At 42.5% G+C, this 14,678-nt stretch overlaps 1 protein-coding gene across 8 annotated transcripts in view; it reads left to right on the top strand.

Moving 5' to 3' along the window:
• The window catches only part of NECTIN1 (nectin cell adhesion molecule 1), a 316,761-nt gene that overhangs the window by 253,287 nt on the left and 48,796 nt on the right, over positions 1–14,678 (top strand). For 7 of the 8 annotated variants that reach the window (XM_068240982.1, XM_068240981.1, XM_068240986.1 and 4 more), the window contains exon 8: positions 9,543–9,653. In XM_068240982.1, coding sequence (XP_068097083.1) covers positions 9,543–9,653 — 111 coding nt within the window. Of the gene's footprint in view, positions 1–3,796; positions 5,140–9,542; positions 9,654–14,678 lie in introns of those variants that run through there. The other variant, XM_068240989.1, reaches the window with a different exon arrangement.

The following is a 14,678-nucleotide window of genomic DNA, read 5'->3' as shown; positions in this document are numbered from 1 at the left end:
GAATGTGCTGCTACGGTAGTTAACATCTTATTGTCTTGATAATCTCTATATGCCAATTTTAAATTTGAACAATGTTTTTGTACTCTGAACTTAAGAGGATTCTTCGTCTGGCCAACATATCTCTTTGAACATCCACATTCGAGAAGGTAAATCACCCATGGTGTCTGACAATTAATAAAGTCATAAAAAACAATTGAGGAGTTGTCCACAAAATTGACAATATTCTTAGTGGGCGGCATCATTGAGCAAATGGAACAGTTCCCACATGGATAACTTCCCTTGATACTTAAGGATCTTTGAGGATAGGAATAATGGCTGTGACACAACTTATCTTTCAATGTGGGTGCCCTCTTAGCAGTTATTGAAGGCTTTGACGTAATACATTTCTTAATAATCGGATCACTCTGTAAGATCCTCCAGTGAGTCTTGAGTATCCCATAGATTTCATTCCAACCTTCATTATAAGTCGTAATTAATCTCACCATATTGTCAGCCTTAATCCGATTACTTCTTGTCTGCAACAATTGCTCTCTTGGAGTAAACCTGGCTCTCCGCCATGCTTTTCGTACATATTTGTTGGGGTATCCTCTATTTTTAAATCTTTCCGCCAATTGCACTGCCTCTCTCTCAAACTCCTCACTGGTAGTACAGTTACGTCTGATCCTTAAAAATTGTCCCGTTGGGATTCCACGTTTTGTAGCCGTAGTGTGGAAAGAAGAATAGTGCAAAAGACTGTTAACGGCCGTCGCTTTTCGAAACAGAGTGGTATTCAGTTGCCCTTCGATCCCCTTAAAAATCTTGATATCCAGGAAGCAAATTTCTTTCTGAGAAACATCAAAAGTGAGAAAAGTTGAGTTGAGACAATTGGGGTGAGTAGGCATACTCATTTTAGGCCTGCCTCCAGGTTTTTGCCTGCTTTCAACTCCTGCCCACAAGTACAGGTTTTTTTTGATGCAGTTTCAGCTGATTTACAGAAAATCTCATGTAAAAACAAGGTTAAAGATAATATGACAAGGGCAGAGAGGCAGGCTCTTAAGGATTTGAGTAGTAGACCTGACATTATTATTAGAGAAGCAGATAAGGGGGGGAATATTGTTGTGTGGCCCAGAGATCTTTATGAAAAGGAGGCTTACAGACAATTGGAGGACAAGAGATTTTATAAGAAGCTTGCAGGTAATCCAGTTGAGACTTTTCAGAGAGAATTGAAGACATTGCTTCAGTTGGGGTTCGAAGAGAAAATAATCACTAAAAAGGAGTTTGATTATTTGTGGGTGGAAAAACCAGTTACATCTACGTATTATATTTTGCCCAAGATACATAAAAGTCAACAGAACCCACCAGGGAGACCTATAATAGCGGGCATGGGAAGCCTTAATGAAAAGTGCTGTGCATTTATTGATTTTTTTCTACAGCCCCATGTCACGTCCTTGGATTCATATGTCCGTGATTCGGCAGACATTATTTCTAAAATCAGTGATATCCAAGTGGAGAGTAGTGACCTTCTGGTGACCTGTGATGTTGAGAGCTTATATTCAAATATCTCACATACACATGGTCTACAAGCAGTCAAATATTTCCTTGATATGGAATCTAATGAGTATCGCCAGAGGAATCGGTGGTTGTTGGAGTTATTAGAATTTGTGCTTTTACACAATTATTTCCTGTTTAATGGCACCTATTACTTACAGGTGAGGGGTGTGGCCATGGGGGCTAAATGTGCGCCCTCCGTGGCCAACCTCTTCCTTGGGTGGTGGGAGAGAGAGTATTTATGGACGTCGCCGCTGGAACGATTCCACCCCGCCATTGCGGGGTGGCATCGTTTCATCGATGACGTCTTTATCCTATGGCAAGGTAACTTGGATTTGCTAAAAGAATTTATGATGGTCCTCAATAGCAATGATCTCAATATTTTTCTCACTTTTGATGTTTCTCAGAAAGAAATTTGCTTCCTGGATATCAAGATTTTTAAGGGGATCGAAGGGCAACTGAATACCACTCTGTTTCGAAAAGCGACGGCCGTTAACAGTCTTTTGCACTATTCTTCTTTCCACACTACGGCTACAAAACGTGGAATCCCAACGGGACAATTTTTAAGGATCAGACGTAACTGTACTACCAGTGAGGAGTTTGAGAGAGAGGCAGTGCAATTGGCGGAAAGATTTAAAAATAGAGGATACCCCAACAAATATGTACGAAAAGCATGGCGGAGAGCCAGGTTTACTCCAAGAGAGCAATTGTTGCAGACAAGAAGTAATCGGATTAAGGCTGACAATATGGTGAGATTAATTACGACTTATAATGAAGGTTGGAATGAAATCTATGGGATACTCAAGACTCACTGGAGGATCTTACAGAGTGATCCGATTATTAAGAAATTTATTACGTCAAAGCCTTCAATAACTGCTAAGAGGGCACCCACATTGAAAGATAAGTTGTGTCACAGCCATTATTCCTATCCTCAAAGATCCTTAAAGAGAACCAGAGATGAAGCACCCTCATGTATTTTACCTTATAAATCAGTGGGAACATGACAGTAAACACCTAATCTGCTCTTTGTTACATTGTTCTCTGTTTAATTTGCCTGTTATCACCTCTAAGATAAGAATCCCGACTAAGCAGTCGGCTGGCTTTGCTACAGAAAGATTATAGCTTAGACTGTGTTCTTTTGTGTCTTTTCAAGTCCAAGCCTGCCCCCTGCTGGCTTTGCTCAGAAATCATTATAGCTGAGTCATTATAGCAAAGCCAGACTCAATGCACAGTCCGGGATTCTTATCTCAGCTAGATAACAGACACTTTTAGCAGTGAGGATGAAACAGAGGGCAGGGTAGGTGTTTTCTCTAATGTTCCCACTGATTTCTATGGTAAAATACATGAGGGTGCTTCGTCTCTGGTTCACTTTAAGTATCAAGGGAAGTTATCCATGTGGGAACTGTTCCATTTGCTCAATGATGCCGCCCACTAAGAATATTGTCAATTTTGTGGACAACTCCTCAATTGTTTTTTATGACTTTATTAATTGTCAGACACCATGGGTGATTTACCTTCTCGAATGTGGATGTTCAAAGAGATATGTTGGCCAGACGAAGAATCCTCTTAAGTTCAGAGTACAAAAACATTGTTCAAATTTAAAATTGGCATATAGAGATTATCAAGACAATAAGATGTTAACTACCGTAGCAGCACATTCCCTAACATGTTCTTTGAGCAGGATAGAGAATTGGAAGGTTTATGGGCTCCAAAAGTTACAACCAAATATTAGAGGTGGAAATCATATCACCAAGATGTTACAATGGGAGCTACGGTGGATACATAAACTGGGTACGCGGGTTCCCAATGGCCTTAATGAAGATTTTAATCTGGGTTGTTATTTACCACAATGAAACATGTATGCCTGGCTCACCTTGCTTCCAGGGTGCAAACTTGTTTTTCCATATTTCAGGATCTTCCTTCTGTATTAGAATTTCCTATGTATAGTGATTCTATGACCTTAAGGTGAGGAGGTCAGACTTTTTTCTACTCTTAGTCTACACCTTGGGGTGTTCTTATAGAATTCTGGTTGGACAGACTTTTACTGATATTGCTCTACTTACTTGGCCACCATTTTTGGTGAGTAATTGATGGCCTTAGATTGATTTCCACGGTCCTTGGTAAGGGGACTGGTCTTTTTTATTCTCTCTAGTATGCTTGAGTATATCTTGCTGCGAAGGTTATGTGTGAGAAGCTACTTCCCCATATATGTTTTTTACATGTCAGATTGATATATATTCATACATGGTTTTTCTATGTTTGAATTTAGGACTACCTTTGAATCTTATTTTTGGACCGTGATGGGAAATCTGGGCTTCTGGGACCCCATGGGGGTGAAGAAATCACCGCATTGGGATCATAAGAACATCTTTGCTTGATATTTCCAATAAGAATATGATTGGATTGTCTTTATATTATTGTGTTGATTGCAGGGATCTATGTTTAACTGTTGTTGTAATGATCTTTAGAATTATGTACCATAATTGTTATGACTGTATTGATATAATTATACTGGAGTTGATATGATTGTATTTATATAATTGCTATGATCATGTTGCTTGTGCTCTAGATGTACGTGTAGGCCTGTGATATTTGGATCTTTTCTGAGGAATCTTGTTCTATATTTTCTGTTTTATACTGAAGTCCCCTTTTTCTCCACTAGATGGCTATGAAACACCTATTTTTTTTGGTTTATTCTTGTCTTTGATGCATTTTGGCAACTGTCCACTAGATGGCGATGACGCGACCATTTGTACGTATAGGTCATAGTTACGTGACTTTCCATGCGTCTCAATGAGACTTATGCGTCTCAACAGACGCTTGGCCGGCCGTGCGTGCTGACGTTTCAGACGGCGCGCAGGGTTGAGCCAATGACGCGGCCGCGTCTCCGGGGGGTTATTTAAACTGCGCCAGCTCTGTTATTCATTTGTCCCTTGGCAGCTTCGGCGAAACTAGTGGGATAGCGCGGGCAGCGCTACTGCAGCCTTCCTAGGTCCTTCATCTTTCTTTCACTGGGTGAGTCTCCATGTCCTCTCCTCTCTGACTCTAGGTTTTCACCCTGAACTTCACTTATATTTCTCATTGGCATCTCTCATGTCGCCATCTTCCCTATGCTGCTGCATATGCCTGATTTACCTGTATGGTTATTTGTGTGTTATTTTCTTCACCTTATCTGCATTTTCACGATATATGGTTATCTACCTCATTTGCATATTTGCACATTGTTTGTATTAATGTTATTGGTTATTTTTGTCAGTTATGATGTTTATTATCAGTACTTATTGGTGATCACAGTTTAGCACTAGCACCTTATTAGTGAGTATTCGTGAGGAGAGTTATTATTTGTTTTATTGTCTTGTTTCCCTGTGGGTCAAGATGTGGGGTGGATGTCTCTAATCATAATTATTGTTATTTTACATAGGGGACACCACCTTTATTTTTCCACATGATCCCCCAGGCAAGCAATCGAGTTATTTAGTGTATACCAGGTTGACATATGACTCAGCTATTTATAATATTTATTATTCAGGGGCCTGTGACCTAGGCGGGCTGCTTGGTTTTAATTGTTTTTAATTTTGAGTTGGCTATAGAATAAAGATTTTTCATATTTGATACCTTTGTCTCAGGCTATTGATTTACCATTTGCTCTATAGTGTTAATTACATGTTATTTGAGGAGGAGCTTTGTTCTTTTGTTTAGTGAGTGTTATAGTTGGAGGTCGATGACCTCTTTCCTCCTAGTTATTTAACCTATTTTAGGTATTAATAAGGCTACTATACACATTTTTGCCTGAAATATGTCTGCTCGCTCGTTGTGGTGTCAGTAGTTTTATGTAATAACGCCAAAGTTATAAAATCAAATCATGTTGTTTACCTGTTATGGGGTACATGCGGGAAGCAGGGGCGTAGCAATAGGGGTTGCAGAGGTTGCGACCGCATCGGGGCCCTTGGGCCAGAGGGGCCCCAAAGTGCCCTCCCTCAACTACAGTATTAGCTCTCTATTGGTCCTGTGCTGGTAATAATCACTTCTGTAGATACTTTGAATAGTGGTAATCATTAACAAACTATTCCCCATCCCCTTCTTGCACCTCTGACACTGTAGTTGCCATTGGCAGGTTTTGGTGCGCCGTATAAATTATGTATAGAGTGCTTGGGGGCCCATTATAAAACTTGCATCGGGGCCCACAGCTCCTTAGCTACGCCACTGGCGGGAAGCAGTACTGTACATAGGCACAGCTACACAGATGCTGAAAATTAGAATTTCTAAATGACTACAATATAAGCAGAAGGCATTTAAATCACAGTGTGTCAAAATATTTTCGGGAACAGCGTGGCTGCAACCATAGCCTCACTTTCTGCCATGGAGAAAATGTAGTATTCCTGGCGGGGGACGGGGGAGTCATACGATTAGAGGAGTCCACTAAAGGGAGGTTAAATGGATTTATAATATGAACTCATTAGCCCTGCAAGAATTTAATATAGAGTTAGATATCAATTCTTGAATTAATGATGAAAAGGTGTGTGCCATTTTTGGCATTTGTAAAGCACGTATTTGTTTTAGTATTATGTTCTAGAATGTTTATTTTGTAAATTATTTTATTTTTATTTTTTGTTGTGTAGTGTTATTCAAAAAATTATATTAAAGCAGACTGGAACTCTTGCATAGCACACACTGAAAAGTTTTTATTCCACATACTGTATAAATGCTGTAGAATGAGCATGAGCTGTTACATGTTTTATTACCATGTTACTTTTGTCACTGTAATTACTAATTTTGTACCAGTGTCTATAGCTGGTGTATACTATTTTCTGTATTATTATGTACCCCTTGTTTGTTTGTTACTTTCTGCATTGCCATGGAATATGTTGGCGTTCTTGTTATTTTTACTGAACTACAGTGGCTTGCAAAAGTATTTGGCACCCTTGAAGTTTTCCACATTTTGTCATATTACTGCCACAAACATGAAACTATTTTATTGGAATTCCACGTGAAAGACCAATACAAAGTGGTGTACAAATACAGATGCTCTGTGATGGCCTCAGAGGTTGTCTAAGAGAATCTTGGGAGCAACAACACCATGAAGTCCAAAGAACACACCAGACAGGTCAGGGATAAAGTTATTGAGAAATTTAAAGCAGACTTAGGCTTCAAAAAGATTTCCAAAGCTTCACAGTGCTTCACGGAGCCCTGTTCAAGCGATCATTCAGAAAGGGAAGGAGTATGGCACTGTAACGATTGTGGAACTTTCTCCGTGATCAGCGCACAACGCGTGCGCTGACACAGCTGAAATCCTCCACAAGCGTATATTTTCAGGCACCCAGCAAAAGGTGCTACGCACATGTAGAGGGAAATTCCTGTCGGCAGATGGCGCTGGGGAGTGCAGAGGAACCAATCCTCTGTACCTCCACAAGTGCCAGACAGGAATTGTACGAAGCGCAGAACGCAATCGCAAGAGAGGCGATTGCGAATGAGATTGAGCAAAGGGACAGGTTGTATGTGTGTGCGCCAATCCAGTCGCCACCCCGCGACCGCGCACACACAACAGCAGATATGAAATAGGAACGTGATCGCGAGAGGTGCGATCGCCAGACGTTACACAAGGCAGATCAGAATAGAATACGAGGGTAGCAAAGGCACAGCAAATAATACAATAAGGAGATACGGAAAATAACAAACACTAGCTAACCGCGAACACCACACTCATTCGCAACAGTGCACGTGGTTATGCGCGGTCTCCACGTGATAAGCACAATAGAGACAAGCACGCCTAACTAACCATCAACAGACAAACATGAAACAGAGGACGCGAGCGCTTGCTTAACGGTTACCTCACCGAGTCTCCAGCAAGCGTAGCAGACAAGACAGACACACGAAAACAGGGACAAGCGAGAGATAGGATCCACAGCACTAGCGAAAAGTGGCTAGCGCGATCCAGGTACTGAGTAGCAGAACAGAAGGATCCCCAGCGCTAGCGAAAAGTAGCTAGCGCGATCCCAGAAGACAGAACAGAAGGATCCCCAGCGCTAGCAAAAAGTAGCTAGCGCGATCCCAGGAGACAGAACAGAAGAGATAGCTGGTAGCAACCGCTGCACCAGCTATACTCCAAGAACAGAGATCAGAACCATTTCCTGTCGACCACCTTTGGGACAGGATAATGGCAACAGGCAAGACAAGACAGAACAGGCAATACAGATAATACAACCTGACTGGGCTAGAAGGGCAGGGACGGATCTAGACCAAGTTGCGCCTGGGGCAAGGTAAGGTTTTGGCGCCTAAAGGTCAGGTTTTGGCACCTAAGCTGCCACTCCCCATCTAGTTTTGGCACCTAAAGGTCAGGTTTTGGCACCTAAACTGCCATTCCCCATCCAGTTTTGGCGCCTAAAGGTCAAGTTTTGATGCCTAAAGATCAGGTTTTGGCGCCTAAACTGCCATTCCCCATCCAAATTTTGCCGCCTTTTTAAGAATTCAACAAACTGCGCCTGGGGCAAGAGACCCGTCTGCCCCCCTCCCTAGATCCGTCCCTGTAGAAGGGGAGCCTAAAGCAACCCCCAGGAATTAACTATACTAGATAGCAATGGCTGACACTCCAGCAGTGTCCATCAGGAACAGACCATGGAAAGGAAATGACCAGCAAAGCCTTCTGGGAAACATAAAGCTCTTATAGTGCCAGTCATCAAAGAAGGCAGGTAGGGGATTTGCATAACGAATGTATGCAAATTCCCCAGCAAGAGAACAGACCAGAAACTTGCAATGGAAAGACAGGTCTCTGTTCCAGAGACCTGCAGCCCACAGACTAGAGGAATGGACAAACAGCTGTCTGCCTGTACAGCCAGCTGAGCGGATCATCACAGGCACAACTGTAAACCAACCAAGACAAGGCTGTCCACCTAAACCCACAGGCCGAACAAGAAGAGCGCTGATCATAAATGCAGTCAAGATGCCCATGGTGACTCTGGACGAGTTGCAGAGATCTACAGCTCAGGTGGGGAATCTGTCCATAGGACAACTATTAGTGGTGCACTGCACAAAGTTGGCCTTTATAGAAGAGTGGCAAGAAGAAAGCAATTGTGAACAGAAAAGCATAGGAAATCCCGTTTGCAGTTTGCCACAAGCCATGTGGGGGGCACAGCAAACATGTGGAAGAAGGTGCTCTGGTCAGATGAGACCAAAAATGGAACTTTTTGGCCAAAATTAAAAACACTATGTGTGGCGGAAAACTAACACTGCACATCACTCAGAACACACCATCCCCACTGTCAAATATGGTGGTGGCAGCATCGTGCTCGGTGGATGCTTCTCTTCAGCAGGGACAGCGAAGCTGGTCAGAGTTTATGGGAAGATGTATGGAGCAAAATACAGGGCAATCTTGGAAGAAATCCTCTTGGAGTTTGCAAAAGACTTGAAACTGGGGTGGAGGTTCACCTTCCAGCAGGACAACAAACCTAAACATAAAGGCAGGGCAGCAATGGAATGGTTTAAAACAAAACTTATCCATGTGTTAGAATGGCCCAGTCAAAGTCCAGATCTAAATCCAATCGAGAATCTGTAGCAAGATCTGAAAACTGCTATTCACAAACGCTGTCCATCTAATCTGACTGAGCTGGAGCTGTTTTGCAAAGAAGAATGGGCAAGGATTTCAGTCTCTAGATGTGCAAAGCTGGTACCCTAAAAGATTGGCAGCTGTAAGTGCAGCAAAAGGTGGTTCTACAAAGTATTGACTCAGGGGGCTGAATAATTACGCACACCCCACTTTGCGGGTTATTGATTTGTAAAAAATGTTTGGAATCATGTATGATTTTCATTCCACTTCTCACATGTACACCACTTTGTATTGGTCTTTCACGTGGAATTCCAATAAAATTGATTCATGTTTGTGGCAGTAATATGACAAAATGTGGAAAACTTCAAGGGGGCCGAATACTTTTGCAAGCCACAGTATATGCATCTATCACATATATAACATTTATTTTTATTTTAGTAAACTAATTTTGGTATTTACGTTGCTGTTTCCTTAGATAGTTCATGTTGACCCAGTGAAAGCAGAGGAAGAGGTTATTGCGCTGCCCATACATCCTCCATATTATGACATGTCAGCCTCAGACAACGCTCCCTACTGTGAGCAAAGGGTAAGACGCATGTAGGAAACAAATGCATGCTTGCAGGAAGAAAGTTATGTATTTTATTGCCTTACTTTTCAGGAAACTGATCCAAAATCTAATACAAAGTTTCACAATCTGACCCATAAACAGAAGAAGCTAATTACTTCAATGGGCCTTATCATGGCCAGCCTTTGACCCGAGCGGTCGCTCAAGGCGCCGGCTTACAGGGGGGGGGGCGCACGTGATGTGCATTCAACTGGCCCTGGCCGCATTTCTACCTGCTGGCTGCGGCTGCGGGCTCCGGGTTCATTTGTGGCCGCTGTAAGTTATAGCTCCGCCCCCTGGTGCCGCTGGGGTTGATGGGGGCGAAGACTCCAGGAACCTGCTGCTGCCTCTTGCTGAGTCTGTGTGAGCCGTGCGTGCCAGTAGCCCCGCCCTTGCTCAAAGGCGATGTCTGCGCTGTGCACTAATCAGAGAGAGATCTGCTTGTCACTCCTGTCTCCTGGCCATGTTCTATCCCCAGCTACAAGCAGAAAAGTGAGATTCCCCAACTGCCTCCCAGCTGGGGAAGTGTGTGGGGGGTGCCTATATATTTTAAAGGGGGATCTGCTTGTATACCATACATTATTTATCTGCCTAGCAATATACACTAAAAGTGGCATCTGTTTATATATACTAAAGGGGGAGAATCTGCCTATATACACTAAATGGGGATCTGCCTATATATACTAAAGGGGGGAATCTGCCTATATACACTAAATGGGGATCTGCCTATATATACTAAAGGGGGATCTGCCTATATACACTTAAGGGGGATCTGCCTATATATACTAAAGGGGGGATCTGCTTATATACCCTAAAGCGGGGAATCTGCCCATATACACCAAAAGAGGGGATCTGCCTATATACACTAAAGGGGATCTTGTACATGGGCATGTGTGTGTGTGTGTGTGTGCGCACGTGAAGAGGATGAATGGGGGGGGGGGGGGGACCAAAATCTGGTTACACTCAGGGAGCTGTGACACCTAAGGCCGGCCCTGGGCCTTATTCAATTGACTTTTTTCACCTGTTTTCTCCTAGGACTTAATTTTTTTATCTTCTGTTTAAAATGACTTTCTTCTGTTTGCTGGTGGCTTAAAAGGCATGTTATTAATAAGTTGTGAATATGTCACCAAGGAGAAAACTTAGAAGAAAAAGTGAATTGAATAAGGGCCAGTATACTTCCTTGCACTTGGATTTATCAGGCAGTATCAATAAGACGCTAACATTATTTATTTATATTATTATTTAATCAATCTAAGTTGATGCAATGCTAATTTTATGGAATGTTATGTATCTTGGAAATATACCAATCAAATGCAGCAACTGATACTTTTTATTGGTCCAATTCCAAGCTGCATACATTTTCCTTAAATTGAAATTAATGGGGGCAATTAAAACCATACCTCCCCCGTTACCATGGATCTGGGAAATTGGCACCCCTCGTAAGACAACAAAGTGCATTCCTGATTCCCTCCACAGAAGCAGCAAAAGTACAAGGCAGATTGGCCACACCCACATCTAAGCCCTGAACAGGAGGGATAGTGAGTGGAAGCCCAGCCACACCCCCTCTCAAAAGGCCACCTGAGAAGAGCAGGGAACTAGCTGGCAGCAAAGTGGGTCAGGTGACCATGCACATTTAAGATTACTTCCAGTGTAAAGAGTACAATGTAAAGGTATCTTTTATTGCTTCAAGGCTAAGTGGGTGGTAGGGCAAATAACTCCCCAATTCTTCATTAATGACAAATTCTGCCCCCTCCATCTGTCAAACATCTGCGGCCATGTTTTCCGCAGTCTTCCGAAGATCCGAGGTCATCCCCACCTACTTGCAGCGGCCCGCCCTCAGCTTGGCAGCCACCAATTAGGCCGCATTTGCCAAGCTCGGGGCAGGCTGTGGAAAGCAAATGGGGGAGGTCACAGAGCTTAAGAAGGCTTTTGGGGAAAAAAATGCTGTGTCGACTTAGCCAAGGTGCGGGCGGAGTTTCTATCAATAATGATTTACGTGTCAGTGGGTGAGTAGTTAACGCTACCACCCGCCAATCTTTGCATCAATAATAGCCTTCCATTGCCTGCTTTCTATTTTATACTGGCGGTAGTCTTTAAAGGATACCCGAAGTGACATGTGACATGATGAGATAGACATGTTTATGTACAGTGTCTAGCACACAAATACCTATGCTGTGTTCCTTTTTTTTCTTTCTCCAACTAAAAGAGTTAAATATCAGGTATGTAAGTGGCTGACTCAGTCCAGACAGGAATTGACAAAAGTGTGACCCTCACTGATAAGACATTCCCCTTTTTATCTCTTTCTTGCTCTCAGAAGCCATTTTCTGCTAGGAACGTGTTTTATAGTTGGAATTTCTTATCAGTGAGGGTCACACTGTAGTCCCTTCCTGTCTGAGTCAGGACTGAGTCTGCAACTTACATACCTGATATTTAACTTTTTCAGACAGAGAAAGAAAAAAAAGGAACACAGAATAGTGATTTGTGTGCTAGGCACTGTACATACACATGTCTATCTCATCATGTCATATGTCACTTCGGGTATCCTTTTAGTGCTGTATTAGAGTAATTTTTTTACCTGTCACTTGTGTTATGCAGGAGAGCCAGGCAGGAAAGTAATACTATTTTTGACTGCATGGGATTTAAAATGTTGAAGCCTCTCTAATAAAAAAGCAAAAATAGATAGGCTGATGCTTATAAGCTATAAAGTTGATAAACTGTCACATAAAGCTACTGTCTGTTTCTGGGTTACATAAATACTACACTGGATTCCTTATGAATCCAGCCTGTTCTTTATACGCCCTGTGATCTACAAATGTAGAAGATTAACTGAGGCTGCCCGGCAGACAATTCGATTCAGTGAAATAACAGGACAATAAAGTATTATTCCGACTGCAGATACATTGTTGATTCTGAAACAAAATAACATGTTTATCTCTGCCAGCAAGATTAAGTTGATGTCAAAGACATTCTTGTCTGTCAGCTGAAGGCTGTTAGAATCAATGTTTTGTCAGTCTACCCGCGCTCATGTTCCCTCAGAGAGAGTGACAGCTATTATCAGTGTGACAGCTGATAAATATGTGTATTGCCAAATGACTACTTGACTTATTCAGCCGAAATGACGGTGCATCAGCGCTTCCCAGGAAAGGCTGTTATTAAGAAATAATGATTTATGTACAGGAATTTAATTCATAAGTCACTCATTGCTACTGCAGCTCTGGAAAGATAAATGAAACATATAGGTATTGTTGCCAACTGAATACCACAAAGCAAATACCATATTCATGGGATGTATCATACATTGATAGTCCCCTACGGCCCCGCTCACACTTGAAATCGCAAAACGCTAACGATTAGCACTAGCATCTTGCACCAGCAATTTTTATGCGATAAACACGTATTTTTCACAAGCAGCCTTTTTTTCGCATTGTTTTGAGCAATCACGACTCACAATTGAAGTAAATTGCAATTCCGATCGCTCAAAACATGTGAAAAATTGCTGCATGAAGCACAATTGCGTTTTCCTTTATTAACTTTTTGGCATCCCCGCTCTGTTGTGATATGGACTGGAAAAGAATTCCAAACATCTCTTATCTAACAACACATGGGTGGATGTATGTCGCTTGTCAGGAATCGGGACCCGATCCCTTGGCCTTGTTGGCCAACGCCGTACAGACACAGAGCCAGCTGTACAGTTGAGATGTTTTGTTGCAATGCAGGGGGGGGCAATGGAGTGGCACAGACGTGACATCACAGGTGGGCGGGGCGAGAGGTGGCACAAAGGTATCACCACTTTCAGCCACATTTTCTACTGTAGCTTTGGGACATGTGGCTTATGCTCTGTTGTTCATCTTACTTTAGGATACAGAGGGTTGCTTCTTATTGTCACACCAACATGCAGATTTGTCTCATAACAAAAACACTTTGTTCATGATTTGCTTTTACACGCTGTTTATAGTCACATATTAAACCTCATTGCTTTCATTAAAAAAGCCTGGTACACACATCCACTTTTGTTTGGACAATGACTGGCTAATTTTACCACCTCCATGTATCATGAGGGCCAACAGATATTGAATACTGTAAGTAGATTGTGTAGGTAACCCCACATACTACATGGGAGTGGTAAAATTGGCCAATGATTAGCCAATCAAAATTGGATGTGTGTACCAGGCCAATCTCTGACCAATTTTACCACCTCCAAGTAGTATGAGAGTTTACCTATACAATCTGCTTATAGTATTCAATATATGTTGACCCTCATACTACACAGATGTGGTAAAACTGGTCAGTGATTGGCCAATCATGATTGAAAGTGTGTACCAGGCGTTAAAGAGACACTTAAGCCAGAAAAAAAAATGAGTTTTACTGTAGCCCCCTGCAGCAGTCCTGTGCCCTCGCAGCCACTCACTAATCCTCTGGTCCCCCGCTGCCAGCTAGTTTTGTTTTTGCCGACAGGTCCGTTAGGACTGGACAAGCATAGTTTTTTTCTGCACTCCCGACTGTAATCAGCGGCATTGCGGGCCGCAACGCGCACAAAAATACGCGTTGCCGCATATCTATGCGTTCGTAATGCGGCAACGCGTATTTTTGTACACGTTGCGGCCCGCAATAGCACTAATTAATGCGGAAAAAGCTACGTGTGGCCAGTCCTGACGGGCATGTCGGCAAAAACGAAACTAGCTGGCAGCGGGGGACCAGAGGATTAGTTAGTGAGTGGCTGCGAGGGCACAGGACTGCTGCAGGGGTCTGGTAGAAGCCCCAGGTGAGTAAAACTCTTTTTTTTTTTCTGACTTAAGGTTCACTTTAAGCCTTGTTCAGTTTTAGATTTGGTTTTGCATTGACATGTATCTAAACAAAAAGTTATTTAAAAGTTATAAAGAGCTGTGTGTGTGTGTGTGTGTCTGTGTGTCTGTGTGTGTCTGTGTGTGTCTGTGTGTGTCTGTGTGTGTGTCTGTGTGTGTCTGTGTGTGTGTCTGTGTGTGTGTGTCTGTGTGTGTGTCTGTGTGT

This window comes from Hyperolius riggenbachi, chromosome 6, assembly GCF_040937935.1.
Source record: "Hyperolius riggenbachi isolate aHypRig1 chromosome 6, aHypRig1.pri, whole genome shotgun sequence".
Taxonomy (NCBI): Eukaryota; Metazoa; Chordata; class Amphibia; order Anura; family Hyperoliidae; genus Hyperolius; species Hyperolius riggenbachi.
This window is presented reverse-complemented; position numbering and strand designations above follow the sequence as displayed.